The sequence below is a fragment of the Poecile atricapillus genome, chromosome Z, assembly GCF_030490865.1.
Source record: "Poecile atricapillus isolate bPoeAtr1 chromosome Z, bPoeAtr1.hap1, whole genome shotgun sequence".
In the NCBI taxonomy this organism is placed as follows: domain Eukaryota; kingdom Metazoa; phylum Chordata; class Aves; order Passeriformes; family Paridae; genus Poecile; species Poecile atricapillus.
The window spans coordinates 108,486,181-108,510,946 of NC_081289.1; the positions used below are offsets into that span (position 1 = coordinate 108,486,181).

At 39.0% G+C, this 24,766-nt stretch overlaps 1 protein-coding gene across 1 annotated transcript in view; it reads left to right on the forward strand.

Annotated features, from left to right (window-relative positions):
- Positions 1-16,832, forward strand: part of SLC28A3 (solute carrier family 28 member 3) — a 36,524-nt gene extending 19,692 nt beyond the window's left edge. The window contains exons 8-18 of the mRNA XM_058826477.1: positions 618-695; positions 4,642-4,722; positions 5,705-5,785; positions 6,753-6,878; positions 7,194-7,324; positions 8,086-8,254; positions 9,878-10,075; positions 12,656-12,737; positions 13,565-13,663; positions 15,410-15,533; positions 16,660-16,832. Of these exons, the coding sequence (XP_058682460.1) occupies positions 618-695; positions 4,642-4,722; positions 5,705-5,785; positions 6,753-6,878; positions 7,194-7,324; positions 8,086-8,254; positions 9,878-10,075; positions 12,656-12,737; positions 13,565-13,663; positions 15,410-15,533; positions 16,660-16,762 (1,272 nt within the window). The 3' untranslated portion in view covers positions 16,763-16,832. The remainder of the gene's footprint in view (positions 1-617; positions 696-4,641; positions 4,723-5,704; positions 5,786-6,752; positions 6,879-7,193; positions 7,325-8,085; positions 8,255-9,877; positions 10,076-12,655; positions 12,738-13,564; positions 13,664-15,409; positions 15,534-16,659) is intronic.
- The last annotated feature ends 7,934 nt before the right edge of the window (positions 16,833-24,766 follow it).

The window sequence follows — 24,766 nt, forward strand, 5'->3', positions numbered from 1 at the left end:
TAATGTCTGTATAATCTGAGGGCAGTGGGAGTCATCTGGGTTTTGTCACCAGGTTCTTGGTCTCTAACTGAAGCAAGTCTGGTGCCCCCTTTTGTTGGCTTAATATTTTCATGTCTGACAGTCTATCCTGTTAGAACTAATTACTGCAACTTTTATAAACTGTACTTTAACTCCATTTAAAACTGTATTATTAATTCATATATTTGCATCAGAAGTATAAAAATGCACTGGATCAAAATTTAAAAGTAGAAGATTCCCTCAGGCTAGCTCTTAGCTACACTTTTCAAACCTCATTACTTCAGCCATCAAATCTCCATTTTAAGCTGTATAATTCGTTGTACTTATTTGCATCAGATGGAGCACAGAAATGCATATAGTACTGGGATTAAAAAGTAATTATTTTTTCAGCGTAACACTGCCTCTATTGCTTTGGGTACTGAACAGAGCACAACAGAGACCCTCAGTTCCGTCAAATACAGTCAGCAGAGAGGTTCTGACCCCTACAAACCAGAGCCCAAGCTTCTCACCATATCTCTGCAAGACAACTAGCAATACTTTGTTGGGTTTTGGCAGGTACCCAGAGTTTATCACTAACTTACTTTGCTTTCTATCCCTAGACTTTTCTGGCGTACTCTGATACAGGTGCCAAGTTTGTGTTTGGTGACAAATACACTGATCATTTCTTTGCTTTTAAGGTAAGATATTTGTTATATGCTGTATGTGGCAAAAAAACAATGGTAAGAGGAACAGTATAGCTGGGAAATAAATTGTGTGTCTTGTGATACCTATGTAGTCACCAGAGAAATAAACATACAAACTATTCCTTATTGTTATATTCTGAATAGAAAATTTGGGAACAGTTTCATTCACTGCCATACACTGAGTTATTTAGTCTAATTATAACAACATATATTGCAGAAGGCAGAATTTTAGAATATCTTTGTACAAGGAATAGGTTAAAAGGCTTGTACCTGGCCACTGACAGAAATATTACCTCCTTCCTGTCTCCCCCACCTCTCCATGAGTAAAAGTGCTCTGCCATGCTATGCTGTTGTACCCTTAAGTTCTGTACAGACCACTGCTTCACAAACTTTCCCACTGAAGAAGTGAGGAGCCTAGGTGTTTATTTATTCATGCCTTGGCAAAGAGCTAGAAGCTGCATAAATAGGAAGTATTACGTGATATTTCTCTACTATTGCATTAGGAAGATTACAGGGAGATTTTCCTTCTCTCTCTTAAGAGACGTTTTTGGGAAACAGCTGGAATACAGTTTTTCTGCTCTGTGCTCTTTAATCTGCACCATCGTCCTTCCTGGTTTTGCTCTGAGAAAGTAACTCATGCCACAATGCCTGCTTAGGCTGGAATCAAGAACATATAAAGCAAAAGAAACCCCAAACTCCAAACCAACCCAAATAAACCCCAAACAAATATAACAAATATATCAGGACTTACCTGGAGACCATTCTTTTGATATTTCATATATGTGACCATGGGCTTACATGCCTTTTATCTTATTATTTCTTGAGGTGATATTCCAAACTAGATATTCAGCAAACTTAGTTCATTACTTGAGAAAGAAGGTGCTATCTGTAAAATAGCCTGCTACTAAGAAAAGTCAGAACATCCTAGAAAAGAATGTTCTTTCTCACCTTTCTCTCTTTCTCACCTGTTGTTTTATTTTCCAGGCTCCTCCTACCTTTACTGAGCTTCCAAACAACAATTTTGATTCCCAACTACATGTTTTAGGGATGAAATTATTTAATCCCTCCCACCTCCCATGCAATTTTTCCTGTGGTTTTTAGGCAATGCTTTTTGGATATGATTTTTTTCAAGGTGGTTTTGAGTCTGCACTGATGAAGCAAAATACTTTGCTTACTAAAACCATAACTAGGGACTAGACAGCCAGAAGTTTGCTTCTGTATAGGCAAACATCTATCAGTTGTATCCTATTCCAGCAAAACCATGGAATTTCTAGAAGACGATAACAGGAACAAGTAGATTATCCTCACACTGAAAAACAAGAAAACAAGTTGGTTTTCAGAGCTGCATATATATAGGAATATGTATATATATATATCTATATATATATAGATATATATATAGATATATATATAGTTAACAGAGTGGCAGACAAGTGTACAGCAGTATCAAAACATGCTTCATCTGCTTCTCCTCTAGACAGGGAATTCCCTCTTCCAACAAGAGTGAGCAACAGCCAGCTTGTTCTCTCTTGAAACACTTGTCTATTTAGACATTAAGCTGGTCCAAAGTGCTTTTCTGTCTTTCAGATATTTTATGGGGTTTGCATGTTGTGATGAGCTCTCTAAATTTTGCCTGAAGATGTATCAAAGCATCCTCCAAAAGAAAATGCTTAGCTCCTGAGAGATTAGACAAGGGACAGGATATGTCTGCAGAAAACTGTCAGGAGTCCAATTGTATCTATACTGCATCCTTCACAATATGCTTAGCAGTATCAGTTTTCTGCCAGGTGAAGTGGACTGGTTACCAGAGAAGACACATCCCATATATACATACACACACTCATATATGTTCTGGCTAGTTCCACCAGTCCCCCGGTGCCTGTGAGCACAGGGTTCTGGAAGCAGTAATTAGTCAAAAATGCACAAATTGGTGTGCATAAATCAGGTTATTTTAAATGTGTACTTTTGCAGGCAGACGCAGAGTTTCAGAGTCGTGAAAAGACCACTTGCCAACATAAATAAGCACTTCCAAGTACTTTAGTAGATGGAAACGAAAGACCTTTTATAGTGAATCTTCTAACCCGATGACTACAAAAGACAAAGTTTGCTTTGAGCAAGGAAGAAATTAGACTTCCGTTAAGTCTGTAGCTTCTTTTTTACACCAGGAGAATTATGGTACCCTGAGAAAGGCTTTGCTCTGAAGGTTAAGCTTTAGGAGTGTATGAAAAAGCAGGATGTTTCTTAAACATCAATAGTAACTTCTTTAAAGAAAAATAGGGAAAAAGTTAAGCATCAAGCCACAAATAAGAGGGGAGTTGTGAGCAGCCAGTAATTTTAACTTTCTGCTCTGTATGGTAATAATAAAAGAAAAGGCAGGGGAGAAACGTATTAATTTTACTGAACTAAACTGTCTGCTGTTACTGCATGGCAAACTATCCCTACAGAATTGTGAAAAGGATCAAGGAACCAAACTAGAGAAAGAGCATTATATTAACTTGTTGAACAGCACAACAATATTGGTTAATTGCACTCTGTCCTTTCAGTGAAAGGTTCTGATCATCAAAATTGAGTTTCTAAATGTTTATCAAAATTGTTGATAGTATCAACTCTCCTTTAGAAAGGCATAGAGTCTATGTACTGAAAGGATCTGAACTAACAAAGTGGTTTGTTGTTTTTCACTGTGTTACTTGATTATGTTTATAATGCATTATGTCGTTTGTGAACACAGATGAAAGCTTCCTAGTGTTAGTGGTTGTGGGAAAATGACTGCAGACCCTGTGGACTGGCAACTTAGAGGAAACTGAGGGGTTATATTCACATTTTAACAGGAGCTATAGCACAGGGTAAATCACAGTTGCTGTTTTCTGGCTGAAATATGGTTGGTGCATGACTTGAAACCTCTTCCATGATGATCCCCCATCACCTGTTAAGGGGGATGGAATGGAGGGTGGAGTGGAGGCAACATGGCCAGGCTCTGTCTGTATATTCCTTCAAGTATATTTTTGCAGTCAGATATAATTAGCAACAATCTTTAAATCTTAACCTGTTGCAATTTTTTATTAATAAGAGTGTTATTCCTAAAATTCTTAGTGTGAATCCTTTATGGACACTGGCATTTGGTAACGGGTGACACTCTAATAAAGGGCAAGACCTGCTGAGAGGTCTCCCTTATGTGGGTGGTGTGTTTCCCTAAGGCAGTCAAACCACCCTCCAATCCAGCAGAATTGCTCAGTTAAGGATCTCCCTAACAGGATGCTGACAGTCTGGTCAGGTACAAGTCTTGGCTTTCCTGAGACACTGACAGACAAATTAAACACTAAGCACTAAGGGACAAATAAGTCTCTCCACCCTAAGGGTCGAGGAAGTCTCCCCTTTTCACATGACAATGGTATTGTTTTAGCTGTAACTAATCTGTCTGACTAATTTTGGACCTTTTGGGGGGATTTTTCTTTCTGTTGTATACTAGCATAGAAGTGGTGGTGTCCTGTGTATTTCTTGATAATACTTGAGAATCAAGTTATATTAGTTTTATTCAGGATGAAAACCCAATCAATGTGGTCTTAACAGCCCATCAGAGAGTAGGTTAGGCATTCATGCAATTTGTTTAAATTATATTGAAAGAAAGTATTTTTCAGCCTCCATAGTAAGAGATCTATATTTACTTTTTGTATTTAGTAAGTATATAATTCTATAAACAAATGTACATTATGCTAAACTAAACAGTTTCCAAACAATTGCAGTTGTGTTAGAAAACTGCAGATAAATGAAAATTATTTAATTACAGCACAAACAGGAAAGCTAACAATTTTAAGCATAAGTGTAAATTTAATGTAAATTTTCAATGCCTGTAAATACAACTTCAAAACATAACTCTCTTTTCAAGGAATAAAGGACAGGTAACCTCTCTAGAAGTTTAAATCATCTTGTGTCTTCAAATCAGGTACTGCCAATTGTGGTTTTCTTCAGTACAGTTATGTCTATGCTTTACCACATTGGATTCATGCAGTGGCTTATTGGAAAGGTATGCATTTTTGCCAATTAGGTGCTCATTTGTCTAGTGTGGGAAATGTTTTGAAAACCTGCAGTGGGGCTGTAGCCTGGAAATAGTTCCAAATGTTACCATTGCAAAATCTTAATTGGCATCACATAGCACAGTCTCCCTCTCTCAGTCTGGTTTCATTGTTTGTGTCATATTAATTACTAGATTTGCCTGGCTTGCTTTAATGTTCCTCAGACACTATATTTACTTAATTCTTCTTTTCTGCCTGCCCTTCTCCTAGTCCTCAAAGTGCAGGGTGGAGATTAAATCACAGGCAGTAGATTTCTGCTAAGCATTTCAGTAGCAATTGCATATACCTTCCTATTACAGCCAGATAAGGTCAAAGTAGGTTCCACACCTAACTCTACATGTTCATTTCTGTCAACATCTATGTCTAGTGCTACCATCTATTATAGGATCAAGTCCATTTTCTGTCCTCTCTGTCCAATAAACCTCATCATATGAGGGAAAAGATCTTCTATGGTGTTAGTTAAAACTAATTTGAATATATTCTTAAATTAAAATTACTTTGCCCTTTACATTCACAGGATTGTTATATAGGCACCATGAACATCACCTGGCTGACATTAGTGTGCTAAAATTCCAGTGAGGAATTTTTAAATTTTAATCTAAATTTCACATTTTTTCCCATCATATGATCCAAGTGTTTTTGGACAAGAAGATAAGTAATAAGAACACATCAAAGTATCTGTTTTGTTTAATTTAGTTCAACATTTTTATGTCCAGAAGGAAGCTGGAGTACTTTCAGTTCTGTTAAATTGCTCCTCCTCTGTCTTATTTCAGCATGTAAAAATTACATGAATGTGTTATACCTTTAAGCTGAAATCATTAACTCGGGAAGTATTGTAATATGTCTCTGAACTCTTAGATTGATATGATTAACTCAAGAAGGGCATGGAACAGGCAGAACAAATTTTTGTTGCTGTTTTTTAAATCATTTTAGGTTGGTTGGATAATGCATGTCTTCATGGGGACAACTCCTGTTGAGTCTCTGGTAGCTGCAGGTAACATATTTGTGGGACAGGTGAGTTGGAGCACAGAAAGCCATGCTAACATGTAACAATATTACAGAATATAGGGAAATTATGCTGCTCATTGAGCATTTGTGTATTTAAAAAAAAAAAAAAAAAACTCTTAGAAAGCTAGGATTCCACTACAGCAAGGCTGATGATTGATTTCCAAAATTGCAGTATGTTCATATGTTGGTAGTGATGCACAGGAAAGGATTTGGGCAGCGATATGTTTTCCCAACAGAAGGTCAAACATAAATGTAGATGATAGGTCTCCCTCCTAGACTAGGAAAAGATAACAGTTTCAGGGTTCTTTTTCAGTTGAAAAGGCAAGTAATATGAAAAGATGGCATGCAAAGCAGGCAAGGGCAGGAGAGAGAGACAGTGAAGAAAACTAAGATCCAGGGCTAGCAGTAAAAGGCCTTATTCACCACAAGAGTGGACAGCATCTAACAGACCACTTTAATGGGAAATGTATTAAACTCATATTTACAACATCTCCCCAAGCTCAAAAGCAATGTAGAAAGATCAACAATTAACATCCAAGCCCAAGTGCACTATTGGCATGATATTTAGCAGTGGTACATCACCACACACTGCTTAAAAATTTAGATTGTATGACGCTGCCTCCAGGATGTGCTCACACACATGCTAGAGGGGCATGTTTCACTTAACTAAACTAACATCCTTGTCAGACCTGTGGCTGTCCATAAGACAGAACTGGAATAGAATTTCTTGGCAGTTTCATTGTGCCTTTCAGGGAGACAGCAAACCAGCCAGAATTTTCTTCAGACATTCACTTTCTTGGGATACAAAAGCTCCAGTCTACTGAAATTTGACTACTCTTTAGCACTAGAATTAACTAGGTCAAAGGTACCTAAGAGAGTATGATGCAGACATTCATTTTTCTGTCCTTAATAAAAGAAATCTTTGGGCTTTTATTAGGGATTTCTTAATTTGGTACTTGTTTTTCCCTTCCAGACAGAGTCTCCTCTCCTGGTTCGGCCCTACTTACCATACATCACCAAATCTGAACTCCATGCAGTCATGACAGCAGGATTCTCAACTATTGCTGGAAGTGTCTTAGGAGCATATATTTCTTTTGGGGTAAGACAGGGGAAGAGAGCTAGAAAATATATGGTTTATCTGAAGTCTTTTAAGTATTTAGCCCAGCTAAAATTCATTGAAAGTATCCCTCAGTCATTCCCACTGTTTTGTTTGGGTTTTTTTTTGTAGGAATTAGCTAGAAAAATCCCTGGTCTTTTGACAGCTCATTCTCTTCTTTTTCTTATGAGCAATATGAACTTTTAATGACCTCCTGTAGAAAAATCATCCAAACAACAAAAAAAATTTAATTGCATTCCTACATGTTTGTGCATAATATGGTTATCATGGAGTATTTTCTGTCACCTGTAATTCTAGGTTTCCTCCTCCCATCTACTGACTGCTTCTGTCATGTCAGCACCAGCATCCTTAGCTGCCTCCAAATTATTCTGGCCTGAAACTGAAAAGCCTCTGGTAACTCTGAGGAGTGGCATACAAATGGCAAAAAGGTAAGCTGATCTAGGTGCTAGTTAATACTACTGCAAAAATGAGATCTGGAAAAACAAGTCCTCACACATAAATTTTAGGAGGATTACATGGTAGGTGTGCAAGCAATAAGTTAATTACAGACTAAATATTGCAAATGGTTGATTTATGAATTCAGGTGAGTGTGCTCTGTTACAATCTAATGCCAAGGACCTGAGCCAAACTGTAAACTCTCAAAAGAAAGAGGGAAATGCCTACCTGAGCTGACCTGCCAGGAGGCTTTCCCATTTGTAATGTTGCTGTCTTTTTTCTGTAATGACTCTGCAAATGCATACATGTAAAAAGCAATCATTTCAGCAACAGCAGCAAATTTGTTGCCCTTCTGCAGGGAGACTTCTCTTGAGAATGACAGGCAAAGCAAAAAGGCTTGTAAGAATCTGTTCTGGAATGGCCCAGTCACTTCTGCAAGGCTGCATGAAGGAAGAGCAGTGACCACTGCCTAATCCTAGCAGTGCTGCAGTTTTGAGATCTGATCCATATCTTGACCAACCTTGAATGTACCAGAATTCAACCTCAGGGCACCACAAGCATATGCTTCAAGTGTCTGCCATAAGGAATGACAGAAAAAGCCTACTTCGGCTCATCACTCCTCTTCATTATTTCCTCTGAGTGTAGAGATAGCTTCAGTACTATAATTCTAATCAAGTGCATGTACTTTTTAGTTCTGCTGTTTGTTCTTGAATTCAAAGATGTTCACAATCTGGTTTTCTCTTCATTGGCAAAGTGAATCAAAGAATCTGCTGGAAGCAGCCAGTCAGGGTGCCTCTACCTCCATCGGGCTGGTAGCAAACATCGCCGTGAATGTGATCTCCTTCCTTGCCCTGCTGAGCTTCCTTGACTCAGCCCTTTCTTGGGTGGGCAATTTGTTTGACTATCCACAGCTGACCTTTGAGGTATGGTCTCCAGGTTCTTCATGCAGCCGACATACATGCATAATTTGTCTTTCTCAACTTTAAGTCAGTTTTTTGTACTTGTTTTTTGTTTTAACATGATCTAAACCCATATTTTGTTTGCATGCTCTGAAAAATTTCTTAACAGTTAAAGTAAATTTTTTGTCATGTAAGTATTTCTATGTCTAGTAGTTCACATATAGTTTTCCTCTGTGGTGTTCTTGCACATACCTCAGGGTATGTTTTTACAGAGTAGCCTAGCACCTGCTTCCTCTGACTAGACAGTGCAGCACATCTGTCAGTTACACACTTGCCAAGCCATTAATATCTTCTTTGGCTAAACATAAAATGGCTTTAGCATCAGAAGGTCCCATCAAATGTTCACTAGGTTCATTTAGATGGGGATGCTGGGGAAAGGCTGCACTTGTCTGAAACCAAACATACTCCATATCATTAGTTCTCAATACAATTACAATATAAAACTTCACCCAAATTATTCAACAGAGGAAATGGGTTTCAAACAGGACTTCTGTTTGAGCCTAGGTCAATATGTCATTTTTGACCCAATGCAATCACCCAGTTTCAGTGGTTTGAGCCTTTTTGTTTTGCAAGACCCTAATAAAAGTCCTGTGAGAAACATGGATATAACTTGTGTTACAGGTGCTGCAAAAGTGAATAGCCACCCATAACAGATATGCCTTCAGCAATACTAAGTTATTACCCTGCTGAGCTTTCACAGATTTCTCACTGCACCCTGGACACCCACAGCTGAGGAAAGGCACAAGTATGCATGCCTCAGGCATACTCATGCAGGAGCTGGTATCTTCGTAACTGCTTGGTGGTGTAAGATTTAGACAGTCCACAAGGAATTGAGAAACACAAACATGATGCATGCAGCCAATCATCCCTTAGGAGAGACATTAACATGTAACCTTTTGTGGGCAGAGAAACCAGCCAGAAATAGTAACTGCTTTTAAACCTCCATTACATTCCCTAAGGACAATCTGACCAAACCCTTTCACAGCTGGAGCTATGTTTTTTTTTCATATAGAAATAAGCTATACTGTGATAAGGGATTTATTTTTCAATTTACATAAATCTTATAAGCCAGGAAAAATAGATACAGCTTTAATTGTGTCAGATACACAGCTTTTATGCAGAGACATAGCTTTTGTTTACACCAGTTGGAGTCCAATAACTTGATAATTAAGCGTGTTCATTAACACATTTGATTTAATCAGCAGAAGAATTAGAATCCTCAGTTCTCTTATCAGCTCTTTTAGTTCAATCTTCGTTCTTTTCATCAAGCTCCATGCTTAATTTGAAGCCATTATTGAGGGAAAAGAAGGCACATAAACCTTTGTTTTATTTTAGATATAAAATTATGGACATATATATCAATATTTTGTTCTTAATATTTATCTAGAGTCTGGATTAATGTTTTAAAAGTTACTCAAGCATGCCTGACAATTAAAAACTCTTCCAGAGTTCATGGGAGCAAAAATTCAAGGCAAATTTTCCTCTGCTAAAATAAAACCATTCTTATTTTTAAGTTTAGAAAATGTACTGGCTGCTATTGTTCTTTGACCATGTCTTGTGACCTGCTTTTTCTTTTGCATTCTGCAGAACATTTGTGCTTATGTTTTCATGCCATTCTCTTTCATGATGGGAGTAGATTGGGAAGACAGTTTTATTGTTGGTGGACTGCTAGGTTACAAAACTTTCTTCAATGAATTTTTGGCTTATGAGCGCCTTTCAAAACTGATTCAAAATCGAGAAAAGGGTGGAAGCATGTACATTAATGGTGTGAAACAGTATATGACAGTAAGTAACATTTTCTGTTCTACAGATTTATTTGATCAAATACTTCAATGTTGAAACTCAGCTTATTTTTAATATGGGCATAAGATGGTTGCATATTACTCTAAGATGTGTCTTTGAGCAGCAGAGTTCAATTATGAACGTGCAGCATCGCTCTGTGCAGTTGCCATGACTGTCATTGCCCTAGCTGTCTTGAACAAGCATAGAAACAGAAGGCTGTAGGTTTGGGGAACATACAGTGTCCCACAGGATAGCACACTTAAGACAGAGGCTATCTTCAAGGCAAGTTTCTTCTTACCTGATTCTCAGCACTTCTGTATGAGCTATTCTCCCAAGAAAACCTTAAGGAAGAACTTGAGCATCCTCCTACCCTCAGAGGTTTGTCCAAGCATTAAACTTGAAGAGAGGCATCCAGCAAGCTCTAGCAGGTGGCATTACTGGCACACCTTTGCTGTAGGCTATTATTCCCTCTGCAAAGAGTAGTAATAAGACATGCAGTGCATGGCATACAGAGTCCAACCAGTCTGTCCCAACTGAGCTTTCCAGCCTCATCCCACCTCTCATTCACAGTTAACCCAACAGACATGTAGCTCCTACTACAGTGCCCTGAGGAAGGCAATGCTGAGGGCATCTTGTATATGTGCACAGGGCCAAAGGTCATTCAGTGATCAAAGCTGACCTTTGCAGACATGACTGCTCCACTATCTACTATTCACATGTACAGCATATGCTGAATTTGTCCTGAGCACAGGCAACAAAAAACATGATATCCAACTTTACACCTCTATTGATCCTTCTTTCTCAAATCAAGACAGATTGCCACTGTAGAGAAACCCACCCTGAATTAGAAAGTATTTTGTACAGCTCTTATTTGTTTCTTTGAATTTGATGGGATGCTGTGGATACCTTTTATATTAGAAACCAAAACCAAATTCTTGACCACTTGCATTCCTGATTAACTGAACATATTTCACATGCGGTGTTAGAAAGCCAGATGGCATAAATATTCACACCCTTGCCTGAGCATCCATTACCAGTGTTCCTGAAATTCCTGGCAATAGAATCCTGGGTTAGAATGATCTTTGATGTGCCCAGCTATAGCTGTGCTTCCTTCTACTACATGAATATGACACTGAATTCCTGCATGACTGAATAAGGATTTTTCAGTATGGAATACAGCCTTAAAACACAGATCCTAGGAACTCTATTTCACTTCCCCCCCCCCTCCCCCCATGTCATATAGAACCTTCACATTCATTTCTAATACCTATAAAGAGATGTATTAACGTCCATGGTGAAAAGCACTGAGAAACATAAACAATTTTGATTCATAATGCTGGTAAAAATTGGCTGAAAACCATTATAATTACAGCACAACAGTTCAAATAAGGGTGTGCTTGGCTTCCATTTTTAATTTCTCTTCAGCTTCAGAGCTCTCTAATTCATCCACACAGAGATATTCACTCAGACTGAGCAAACAAGTGTCTTCACCTGAGTCATTAATTACATTGCTTCCTGTTTTCAGAGCTAGGAAAGTGCAAATGAAAGCAGGGAAATCAGAGTACACAGAGCTTTTTCTAGGAAAAGCTGGTAGAGAGGGTACTCGAAAAACATTTTCCTGCATTTGTACAGATTGATTGAAAGTGTCTACAAATTGCTGTTCATAAAGGAGGAATTAAATCAGAGAAACTTCTAGTAAACAGGAAACCTGCTAGAACATTCACTAATTTTCAGCTTGAACCTAAACCACAGTAAATAGGAATTCAGAGCTGCCAGGGGGGACAAAAAACCATTTGCTGAGATATGTTGCCTCCTTTCTCCAAATGTTTGAACTACATTTGTTTGAAAGCTTGCAAGGTTTGTAGACTGATTTCACCTAAAGTAATTTTGTGTCCTGTGAGGGGTCCCTCCAGGGAGGCAAAGGCCAACCTTGTTTCTGCTCTGAGGTCCAGGCTTAGTTGGTGTTATCCAAGGGGAGAAAGGTGGCAGAAGTCAGTATGGAAAGAAGCTGTTAAAGGGGATTCCAAACTCATAATGTACCTCTCTGCCTGTCAACACATTAGTGTATCCACTTCCTAAGGGACCAATTTGTCTTCTTTGCACAGGGTGCAGCATGCAAGAAGCAGCTTTGTATGTAGAACCCTCTGATTCTTCAGGGACAAAAAAAGTTGGGGATACATAACAAAACATGAGGTTCAAAAGATTTATAGAGGCATCCAGCTGTGAAAAACAAGTTGAGTTATAGCACTCTGACTCATACCTTCAGAAAACAGCAGCTAAATTGCCACTACTAAGATAGGATTTTTTTTTTTCTTTAATTACTAGTACTCACTTCAAAAAGGCACAACAATATATGTGAAAGATAAAATCATCACATGGTTTGTGAATCCTCACATGGGCTGTGGGTGTAAAAGCCTGTGACTTTCAGAAAGGGAACAAGTCTACCTTTCTAAAAGACACACCTTGGGCAGCAACCAAGCAAAATAGTTATCTTTGTACTCAGAGCCATGAAGCCATGTTTTCAAACCTTTAAATCCCAATGAGCTGTTTTAAACCACTCAGAGGTGTGTCCTTGCTTTTCAGGTTCGCTCTGAAGTCATCGCCACCTACGCTCTCTGTGGATTTGCCAACTTTGGCTCCCTGGGACTGGTAATAGGAGGCCTGAGTAAGAACCACTTTCACAGACAGTTTATTTGTTGAGCAAATCCCAAAGAAAGCACCCAAAGGAACAGGCTGGGGGTGAAGCTTAGTAGCATTAGGGGCTGAGCATTGCTGGCACTCAGCTGTAAATGGAAGGGCATCTAGAGGGGGACAGGGTTTGGTGTGGAGGTACTGGGAGAGGTGCTGAAGGCAAGCGGAAGGGACCAAGCCCTTCTGGTAGCCTTCCCCATTTAGACCTCAAACATACTACTACCCATGAGCTTCAGGAGCAGCAGATCAACTCCATAGCATGCTGCTATGAAAGATGAATGCTGGTTTGAAAGATGAACGCTGGTTTGAAAGCTGAATTTGGCTATTTCCCATAAAAATATCACAGATGTGCAGTAGGCTTATAGGGAAATAATAATAATAATAAAGGTTTTCAGATCTCAATGGAAAAAGAAAAATTGGAAAAACATCTGAGTTTCTCACCAAGCAGCCAGAATTGCTGGCAGTCCTCTTTACCCTGAAGCCACAATGGGCTCTGCAGTGCCAACAGCAGGGCAGCACAGGGGAGCAAGACCCAGCCACAGGGCCAGACTCTTCTGAAGGGCTCAGTCATCCAGCACAGACATGCAAACTGCCGAAGGAAGCAAAATTAACCATTTTATGGATAAGCCACCCTCTTAACAGAGAGAGCCAACACTGCCACTTGGCCTTCAAATAACCCACTAAAAAATGTCCCATTTTTCCTCCATGTTTCCCTTAGTTTAAACTGCAAGGTGGGACTCCTGAGGGGCAAAAGCTGACTTGTATATTTCTGTTTGACATACAATTTGTTTTCCTTCCTAGCAAGCATTGCTCCCTCAAAAAAGCAGGAAATAGCCGACGGTGCTTTCAGGGCAATGATTGCGGGAACTGCGGCCTGTTTCATGACAGCCTGTGTCGCAGGTACTGTGCTTGGGTTTGGTGTCCCCTACCATCAGTGATCACCACGTGTCGGTGCACCACCACCACACCATAACTGCCTGGGCTGCCCCTGTCACTCAAACACAAGTGATTTTGTGCTTGGTGGAATTAAAAGTTGATACGAGACAAAGGTTCTTGAAAACTAGAATATGAAAAGATGTAAAGATTTTAGTTCTTCCATTATGCCTGTGTTTTTGGGAGGGGGGTATGGTGTTTTAATGGGGGAGTTTTTTGTTGGTTTTTTTTTAGTTTGTCTGTCCAGAACACATGACTCATAAACAAAGCAAGTTATAGATGAATTACAATCCCTCCTCCACACCACTAGACAGAGGAATAGAGAACTAATTCTGGAAAAGAAATAAAAAAGTGGAATGAAAGAGCGTAAAAGAGAAAGAGTGAGAGAAAAGCTCAACAACTCTTTGTCATAATGTTACGTTGATATTTTGAGTGGATATTATTTCCATAGAGCACTTAGGCTCGTGAAATGGTCCTAAAATTTCTCCACAGTTGACCTTATTTTCAAAATTTCAGCTTCAATCTGAGTGAAGAATCACAATGCAACAGTCATTTTAGGGAGTAAATTAACAAGAACAAATTAATTATTAAAAAAATTAATTTCTATGTTTCAGTAGGTAAAATTTATCCTCAGTATTTCACAATCCCCTTTCCAGCTCTCTTTCATTAACATGTGATATACAAAATTGTATGATGAAGGTTAAAGCGCTTATATTTCAGTAGTGAAGAAAGATCTTGGTACTTTGTAGCTAAAACCACTATGCCTGTTTCTACCGCAAGCTCTCTATGCCTTTGTGTTCTTGGTAGCAACAGAAACACAGACATTTTAAGGATAAGCCCACACTATTTTCTGAAGGCTACAGAACCAGCACACCTGAAATAACATTAGTCTCACAGCCATCCATAATATTTTAATACATGACACTACTCTGCATAACTGAGGAACCAGGAAGCCCTACTAAAATGTGTCATTTCACAATACTGATCTTAAGAATAATATTATGAACAGCCACTGGGAAAATCTCTCCAAAATAATAGAATCTGCTTTGGAAAGAAAATTGCATTCCACCCACTCCTGCCATGGCAAATGCTTTCCTTACGCTCAGGAGAAAGTAGAAAAGCCAAGTAATTTCTATTACCCCAGTTAACGTAAGAACATATTAAAAATGTGTCCAAGTTCCACAACTTTACATATAGAAGGAGCTATCACCTTCATACTTTTGTGTCTCCATTACTCCAATGAATAATGACATTAGTATTTGCAGAAATTTTTAGAGAATATCTAGCAAAGCAAACTCAATTTCAAACAAAACAAGAGGTTCTGTATTTACTTGCACGTCTATATATGCAGCATAGCTTCATTTTAGTTAATGAAAACACACTGATCCAGCAGTGAGAAAGGCATTACTACACAGTATTGATGTCATTAAAAGGGGCAGAAAACAAAAATTACCTAAGCGCAACAGGTTGCTGTAGTTTAATTTCTGCATATAAAAAATAAATAAATTGTTGTGGTTGCTCCTTAATTCAGTTCTTTAAAATGACTCAGATTAGAAGTTCAAAGGTCTTGACCTTGTACCTTTACATAGCCACCTCAGATGGTGATTTTGCGTCAGCCAGGATTGCTCATTTGGTCATGACCCCATGACTCACGTTCTCAAGTCTTATCTTCCTCTTCATTACTCATTAAGAAAATTGTAACTTCCTTCACAGGGATGCTGACTGTCCCCGGTCTTGAAGTTCCTTGCCACATCTTATTAGGAAATGCTTCTAACTTCACAGATTTCCCTGCAAACAGCACAGAGCTGGTTGAGTGTTGCTGGCATCTCTTCACCAGGTATTGAGAAGCCTTTATCCTCTGAGAGTAAAATTTAGGGATCTCATATAGTCTCTGAAAATGTAATTTATTTTTATTTTTTTGTATTTGGGTTTTTTCCTTTGGCATTTGTTTTCAGTGGACTCACATGTTATAGAGGAATGACTGTTCTAGTGCTGTTGATTGTTTTGCTCTTCTTGGGGTATTTTTCTGTTGTATGACAAACACCTCCAGTACCAACAGACAATTCAAAAGATCTTTGTTGAAACCTCCTCATGAGAGGAGGGTCAAGCACTTATCTCTCCTCTGTGGTGACCAGTGAGAGGAACTGAGGGAATGGCCTGAAATTGTGTCAGGGGAGGAATATCAGAAAGAGGTTCTTCCCTCAGAGGGTGGAGCAGGCTCCCCTGGGAAGTGGTCACAGCATGAAGCCTGATAGAGTACAAGAATCATTTGGACAATGCTCTCAGGCACATGGTGTGACTCCTGGGTCTGGTGCTGTGCAGGGCCAGGAGCTGAACTCAATGGTTCTTGGTTTATCTGAAATACTAACAAAAAAAGAAATATTTTAACTAATATAATGTTAATCTAGTATTTGAGGATAGTGATTGCTGAAAAAAAGTCAGGAACCTTTTCCTCCCTTCCCTCTTCTATCTGTAATGTGACTGAAACAGACCTGTTTACATAGAAAACTTTACATGCATTTGAAGTAGAAAAATATTTCAAGATAAATTGTATTTCACAACTCTCTATCCAACCAAGGCAAAGAAAGAAATACTAATATTAAATAAAGAATATATTCAGATGTACTTAACACGATTTCACAAGGAACCAAAGGTCTATTATCAGCACACTAGGGAGATATACCAGGGACATGGCGACTTTATACAGAAAACCAGAAATTATCCTGATAAAAACGGAGAACATCTAGATATGGCACTGGGCTGATGTTTGGAAAGTCTTCTCTCTGTTTTGTTTCTCATGAAAATTTTAACACATCTAAAGCTGCTTTGGAGAAAGTGTGTGTTCCCATGCACATGTGAGTGTGTGTATATACATATACTGCAGAGAGAGACACCCATGACAAAATTCTGTGATTCTGTGAAAATTATGTTTTATCTGATTTCTGCTTTATTTCCTCCCCCAGTGCAAATCATTCAGAGGAGATCTTTCCTGGAGGAAACTACAGTCTGAATTCCTGGAAAGTGTGTTGCCAAATACTGGGTCAACCTGCTTTTCATTGCCCTTAGGTTAAGTTTTCATTTTTTTGACAGCATAAATCATATATGAACTGTGTTCCATGGAAGAAAGGAAATAAAGAATTTCTTTTGCTAAAAATGTGAATTTTCCCCATTCAATCTTTATTTTTCGTCTCTTACCAGCCCAATTCCTCTGACTTGCTTGGAATTATTTATAAATTAAACAGGGATAAATAGAAGATACCTCTTGCTGCAGAAGAACATTTCTAAGCTTGATTCTCCTGCTTTTATTTCCATCCTGAAACTAACTAATTTAACAAACTAATTTTCAAGATTAAACTGCTATAGGCATAGAGAAAATTAGATTCAGAAGATTTGGCTGCCACTTACAAAAAGCTATGAACTAGAAATAATATTTGGAGTTGCCATTAATTTCTGATAGTATTTCTGCCCTTTTTGATGGCAAAGAAGCCTTTATTGCATGAAGAGAAATGACTACTCAGAAATCTGCATTTTCTGCAGAGATGGCTATCTTTATATATATATACACATATATAAATACATACATATATATATTCCTACCTATATCTAGGTAGCTATAGCTGCAAATGAACTGATCTGAAAACCTGTTCTACCTCATCAGTATTGCCATTGAAACACCCAGACTCGGGGCTAGCCACTCTGCCACATCCCTCCTCCTCTTGCCCACAGGAGAGTGCAGGAGGTTGGTCCCTATTTAGAGTTAACTCATATGAATGAAAATGTCCAGACTCCCAAGTAAAGCTTCCTGTATTAATTCTTCTAAATCTGTGTTTTTAACCACTGTGAAAATTGACCCTGGAGCCATCAAACAGGAACCTTTACACACATTTGACCATTATCAAATGCTGGAAAAATCAGGTCCATACCATGACTATTCCTTGTCAAGCAAATTTAAGGTAGGAGACCTCTACAGGAGGTAGAAAAGAAGAAGAAGAAGAAGAAGAAAGTATGTTATAATTTTAAGATTCAGAACCTTCATGGACTCAAAAACTGATAAATTCTATGCAGAAATAAGGAGAGATAGAGAGCGATTACTATCCTGTGATGTCATTAATGATAAAGACTTGGGAAAAAAGGTCAGAACGAAAGTACAGGAACATCAGAAAATTCTGACATGTTCTGCAAATAAAAATTGTGCAGATGGCCTATTCAGGTAAAGCAATTACTAACTTTTCAATCTTTCAATAATTGCTGCAGAATCTTTTCCAGGAAATCCAAGTTCATTAACTTAGACAGCCGTCAGTACAGCTATTTTCAGCGGTTATTTATTTGAACTTACTGTGAAAGTGCTAGCCTCCTGTAAAGCTCAGTTTATTAACTTAATCTCCAGAAAAGTTATAAATGTCAGTATTGCTAGTACTTGTAGAGTTTTACCTCTGCTTTTATATTGCTAGGTGTTTTTCTTTGGTCTCATCCACCTAGGTTTAGGAGACTGCATATCATCTTCCGTTTTCAGTGGTTTTAAAGGATGTTGATAATTCTGATTAGGAAAATATATGATCATATATTTAATGTGAACCCATCCTAAAGAAAATGCATGGATTTGATCCAGCATGCTGGTTATAGCAGGGTTTAGATTTCAAGTAAGTTTAGAGCCTGAAATAAATATATTATTTCAAGGAAAATTAATCAGAAGCATTATCTCTCATTGTCTTGAAGAGCACTCCCCACGTGCTCTGTTTACAAATCATCACTGACACACTCTCTCTTTGCTACTCCCTACCATACTCTATTTAATATCAGTCATTTGAAATGGCTGCTCTTTACATTTCACAATTGCATGCTGGGTAAAAGGGCTAATTGGGCTAGTAAATACAATCATGTATAAACTGCTAAAAAAGCCTTTCATATAGCTGAATGTTGCAGCCTTCCTCCTGTAGAAGAGATGTGGTGTGTTTCTTTTCAAGACTCCTCTATAGTCGAATTAGATAGGAAGCAATATTTGCAGAGTATATATGGTATTTCTCTACATCTGCTCAAGGAGGTTGCCCACCTAGTCTGATGATGGTTTGATCAACAGACAAAATATGTGGGATGTTACATCTTAAGTGTAAAAAAAGAGCAGTGAAAGCAGGAGGGGATTTCTACAAGGTACCATATATGTACCAGTGAGTATTTTACCTGTCCAGTTCCCTACTGTAGCAGACAGTCCTCCACAAACTTCTCCAGAGTGAGTCCTTCGAGTCCTTCCATCAGCTGCAATTTTTCATGAACTGGTCCAGCATGTGTCCCTTCCATGGGGTGTAGTCCTTCAGGAGCACACTGTTTCAGTGTTAGACCCCAACAGGGTCACAAGTCCTGCCAGCAAACCTGCTCCAGTGTGGACTTCTCTCCACAGGCTATCAGGACCCTGCTCTAGAACCAACTCCTCTTTCCATGGGGCTATGGGTATTACCAGAAGCCTGTTCCAATGTGGGTTTCCCACAGGGTCACAGCTTCCTTTGAGAATCCACCTGGTCTTTGGTGGGTCTTTTCTGCATGCTGCAAGTTGATCTCTGCATTCCCATGGACCTCCATGAGCTGCAGGGGCAGAGCTGTCTCACCATGGGCTGAACTGCAGGCAAATCTCAGCTCTACCTGGACCAGCTCCTGCCCCTTCTCCACTGACCTGGGAGACTTTCTCTCACATTTTCTCATTGTTATCTTTTGCCTGCTTCTGCGGCAGGTTTTTTCCCCATTCTTAAACACACAGGGCACTACCACTGTCATTGGTGGGCTCAGTTTGGCCAGTGGCAAGTCCATCTTTAAGCCAGCTGGCATTGGCTCCATTGGACATTGAGGAAGCTTCCAGTAACTTCACAAAGAAGGTACCCTGTAGCACACTCCCCTCCTTCCCTCCACTACCAAAACATGGTCACATAAACCTGGTACACACTCTACACCTATAGACTCAAAGATGTAAATGGACATGTTTTCAACCCATAAATAATAGATGAAGTCCATGTGTAGGTAACTCTGCTTCAAAGGTCTTGCAAAAAAGAGAGTTTAACTTTCTTTCAAGTTATCAGAACGGCAGTGCACAATAGGTTAGAACTAATGAAGGTGACAAGTGAATGAAGCATTAGTGGCATGACTCAATTTCTCACCCTCAAGCTACCCACTGGATGTCAGTACATATCTAATAGCTTTGTGCTGTAGCTTTCGCAGGGTGTTAGTCACTAAAAGTCACTGCTAATAATTCCAGGAAAACTTTTACGCAGTTTTGTGTGCAAGAGTTCCAGGAAATCTACTGTATAGCCCTTATCATGCTCAGAACACGTACAATCAATGGAAATTGCCCTAAAAGTAAGACAAAGTTTTTTCTCAACCAATTTAGAGAAGTGCTGAAATATGTAAATTAGGGATGTCTGGCAGGTAACAGGAATATTTCTATTTTAATTGTCTGAGATGAGAGGCAGATGGAAAAAACAAGGACATTTTAGAAACAGGCTTTTTCCAATTCTACATATCACAGCAGCCATTGAAACCTATATACCTTTGTGAACAAATGAATAGTTGACTCTATGTTGTGATTAAACTGGCAGGCAGCTAAACACGACCCAGTCACTTGATCACTCCCTGCTGGAGTGCTTCCCTGGGACTGGGAAGAGAATTCAAAGCAAAACAAAAGTAAAATTCATGGGTTGAGGTAAAGACAGTTTGAGGCAATAACAGTAATAATAATAACAACAAAATACAGAAGTGATACATAAGGCAATTTTTTTCTATCCACTGACTACTGACCGCTCAGTCCCTAGGCTGCAGCCCCCAGCCAGCCTTCCCTCCCAGTTTATAGACTGAGCATGACACCATATAGCATGGAATATCCTTTCAAACAGTTTGAGTCTGCTGTGCTCTGTGTGTGTCGTGGTTTAGGAATGGTACTCCCCAGTGCAGTGCTCTCACTGAGACCCTCCAAAACCACACCACAAATCGCTCGCTTCCCCTCTTGCTCCCCCTTCCCACTGTGAGTGGCTAGAGAAGAGGCACAAAAGGTGAAGATCATGGGCTGAGACAAGAACAACTTACTGGAAACACCAATGAGATAAGAAAACAAACATTAACAGCAGCAATACGAAGAGCAAAAATGTACAAAAGAGAAGGAGAGTGATTCATGTGCAAAAATGCTGTCACCATAGAGCTCAGCCTGACTGCAGCCATACCACCAACTGCTCTGTCAGTGTCAACTAGAATCACCCAACGTTTCCCTCTGTGGAAATCAGCATTAGCCTACTGCTCCTCACTCCCACGCTTATTCAACCCAAAGGAACTCCTTCACCTCAGCAGAGACTCCCTTCCTCTCTCCCTAAGCAGTGATGTGAGGTGGTATAGAATAATAAATTGGTATAGAGTAACTGCCAGGTCCTGACCACACCCTGTCCTGGGTACAGCAAAAATGAACCCTGTCCTCTCTGGAACCAGGACCATTTTCTTGTGCTCTGCCCCAGCCTATTCACTGTTGAGGTGGTATGAGAAGCTTAAGTCCTTAACTTAGGATAAGCACTACACTAATTAGTGCTATCAACATAATTTTCATCCTAAATCCACAGCACTTAACCACCTACTAGGAAGAGAAACAATCCTATCCCAGCCAAACTAAGAGTCAGAGGCATGTTCTACACAGCAAGTTACAGAGTCAAATCAGCGTTCTCCAAACCAGGAGAACTTTTCTTACAAAAGGCATGAATAGGAGAGGCAAGATGCCAAGGCTACAGTATATTAATCCAAATTCTTTAGAATGAAACTGTTTTTGTTATGCAGTGGTCAGTGTACTTCTTACTATGCAGTGCCATAAATTCATTGTTCCCAAAAGTTGTAAGTCTGTAGATCACTGACAGACTTTCAAATTTCAACTAGAAACAGCTTGCATTAAATGCTTAGCAGTGCCATACAGCTGGGAAGGTGTCTCTGAACTTCAGCCCTGTCATTTGTTGTAGACGACAAATGTGAGTCGAAGGCATTGGTGCTTCAACAAGGGAAGCTCTCTGTCCTTGTGAGGTACCATGGCATGGGGAGCACAGCCCTGCTTGGCAGTCACCAGAATAGCTGGATTTGCCCTGGATGAAGCCCTAAGTTTGACAATTGTGGCCAGAGTTCCTCCATGTGGGACCATCTCAAGTCTGAGAGCAGACCCACAAAATAAATAGGTCTGTTATAATCCTATGCTGTTTTCTGGTATCAACATAAAAACAAACTCAGGTCACAAAACTTTCATATTTGAGAAGCTGAATCAAATTCTCTTTTCATTTGCATCAGTCTAAACTTGATGGATCTTCACTGAAGCTGGAATTATCATACACTTATAACAATGTAAATCAGAAAGGAGTTGTTTTCTCATATTTCATTTTGACTTGTCTATCAGTGCACAGAAACCAAGTACTTAATTTAATAAAATATTGTGTTTGTATGTGTACAACTGTACACATGCCTCTGTTTTGCTTTGTGAAGCTATGAAACACGAGGATACAAAACAGAAGACTGACTGGTGAAAACCAATTCACTATTTAGCTCTTGATGGCTTTATAGAGTGGGGAAAATCAAATAATTTTCTTGTTGCTATGGCATTCTGCAGCATAGAGGTTCACTATAGCAACCAGTGCATTGCATCATAAAGCATTGATCAGAATGCATATGTTGCCATGGTTGTCACAGTGAATATTTTACTTTGTGCTATATTGATTGATGCCTTTGATGTCAGGTGGCTAGAAATATGAGGGACATTGGAGTACACTACATGACATTCTTCTTGTTTCCTGATGGTAAATATTGATGGCAGCTAAGGACCATATTTGTATAGATGAAATGAAAAAATTTTGAATTTTTGCATGCAAAATCTTGCTTGTTACTAGAATTAAACATAGGTAAGAAATTTCAAGTTTGGGTTGTCTTGTTTTCAACCTGCTAGGGAAGCATTCCTACCTCAGCTTCAATTGCATTACAACGTTTGGAGTCTCCATGTTAGAGAGACTAACCCCATACCTAGTATAATAAACATGGATTTGTATCCAGTTGTGTTTTGGAAACTTGGGAAAGTTTCTCATCTCTGTTCCTGATCTGTAAAATGAAGCAGTAACCTGGGTGTTTTGTTGGAAGCTGAGTTACAGCAAAAGTTGTTAGCAGAAATGAGAGAGCAGGACTTATGCAGGTGTGGGATTATACACCGAGGAAATCCATCTGTCTGACTGTGCTGTAAAGCAAGGAGAAACTACATTACATGCCTAGTTTCTCTCTCTTATACATGGGTTGAAACAGATACAACTTCACCAGCATGGTACTTTGCCTAACAGCTCTGGTTTCTGGTTCAGAAGCAAAACAGGTTTGTACAAGTGTTATTTCCTCTCTCTGAAGAAAAACTCTCACACTGCTGAAACATCTTAGCTCAAGCAACAGCAGGGACACAAGTTTAATGTCCATGCCAAACTACTGCTACATCACACAATCCCACCTATCTTACACAGTTATTTAGAGCTCTAAATAATCCAAGTTTCATTAACTCCTGACTGAAATTGTCTTACAAAACTCATTTGACTCTAGCTGGCTATGTGGCCATATTACATAATAGGGAAAGTCTCTGAAGCATTTTGTCTCTTTATTTGGAATACTTTTTTTGTTACAGGTACTTCCCCAAGGAGCCACTAAAAAAATGTCTTTCTCTATTTTCAGTTCAGGAACACCACATAGAAGACATCCATCCTCCACAGTTTTTTTGAATAATCAGGCCCAGGAGTTTCAAAAAAGGAACTGAACCTTGCAACTATGTGCTATTCTTGCAGACAGCTCAGCTGAAGTCAGCTAAGGTAACCTCTGTACTAATGTATTTTCCATTCATAAGTGATTATGAGACCTGGCTTCACCTGAAACCAGATGTAGGAAAAATAAAAGATCTGCCCATAACTATCACTTTGCCCTTTATGCTACTTAACTGCCATAATAAAACCATAGCAGAGCCAAGAAGCAGGTCAGGCTTCATTTCCCAGGTAACTGTTGAATTCCCAAGCATCTTGCTTCCCTCTCTTCATCCTTTTTTCCTCTGATCACTCCATGACTTTGCAGAAGCATTCTTCTCATATTGCTTTTTGTACCTGCTAATTTTGATCAACTTTGTTTTGATTTTACACACTGTCACGGGGTGCTGAAATTTTTCCTTTGTTGAGTCACTAGATGGCACAAGAGACTCAGTAAAAGCTCTTCCCAGAAAATAGGTAGGGATACAAGTATCTAGCCTTTACTTATTATGTGGTCCACTCGGGGTTTTCCCTGATAAAAATTTCGTGTTAAATACTTTTTTTACCCTACTTTCAGGGATTTCTTTTCATATAAAAATTGTGATCTGCTTTGGCTAGGGTGGTTTGCCTTTAAGGGGCCACTCGGGGCACTTTACAGCTCCACATTCCAGAGTGCCATATAGACATTCCTGAAGATCGTCTTTTCCTAAAGTGATGTCTGCTGGTTCCCCTACATTTCTTGTCCCCATTGTAGATTGTGGTGAAGACTATTAGTGCCTGTCTGTAGTAACCTTAGAGGAAATAGTATAATGAATTTGGATTACAGAAAATTTAGATGCTGAAAAAACTTGGAATAGATGAAGGTGTGAAGAGGGTATTTGTGTATCCTGCTACAAAATTTTCATTCTATTTACCTGCAGGTAACATGGGGCTAAAGGTTTTTAAAAATTATGCATGGCCTAGAATAGCAACAGCAACAATAATACCAAAGTCTATTCTATTGTAACCCCCACCACCGGTCCAGCTCTCAGCTTGTCCTTTGCCTTCAGGATTGCTGGACACAATAAGGCTTTTTACAAGCTGATATTGATGCCTAAAGATTTTTGTGTTTTGTGTATATCTCTAGTTTTATATGTTTTAATATATAGCTATATAGTTTCTAACTCTTTGTCACTTAAGCATAGTGCCTACACATTCCTAGATATTAAGATAGCTTCTTGGAATTCTACTAAGTATTGCTTTTTAGGCTAGCAAGGACACTTTTTTCCACTAGGACTTAAAAGACATAACAAGAAAGCCTCTGGAATAA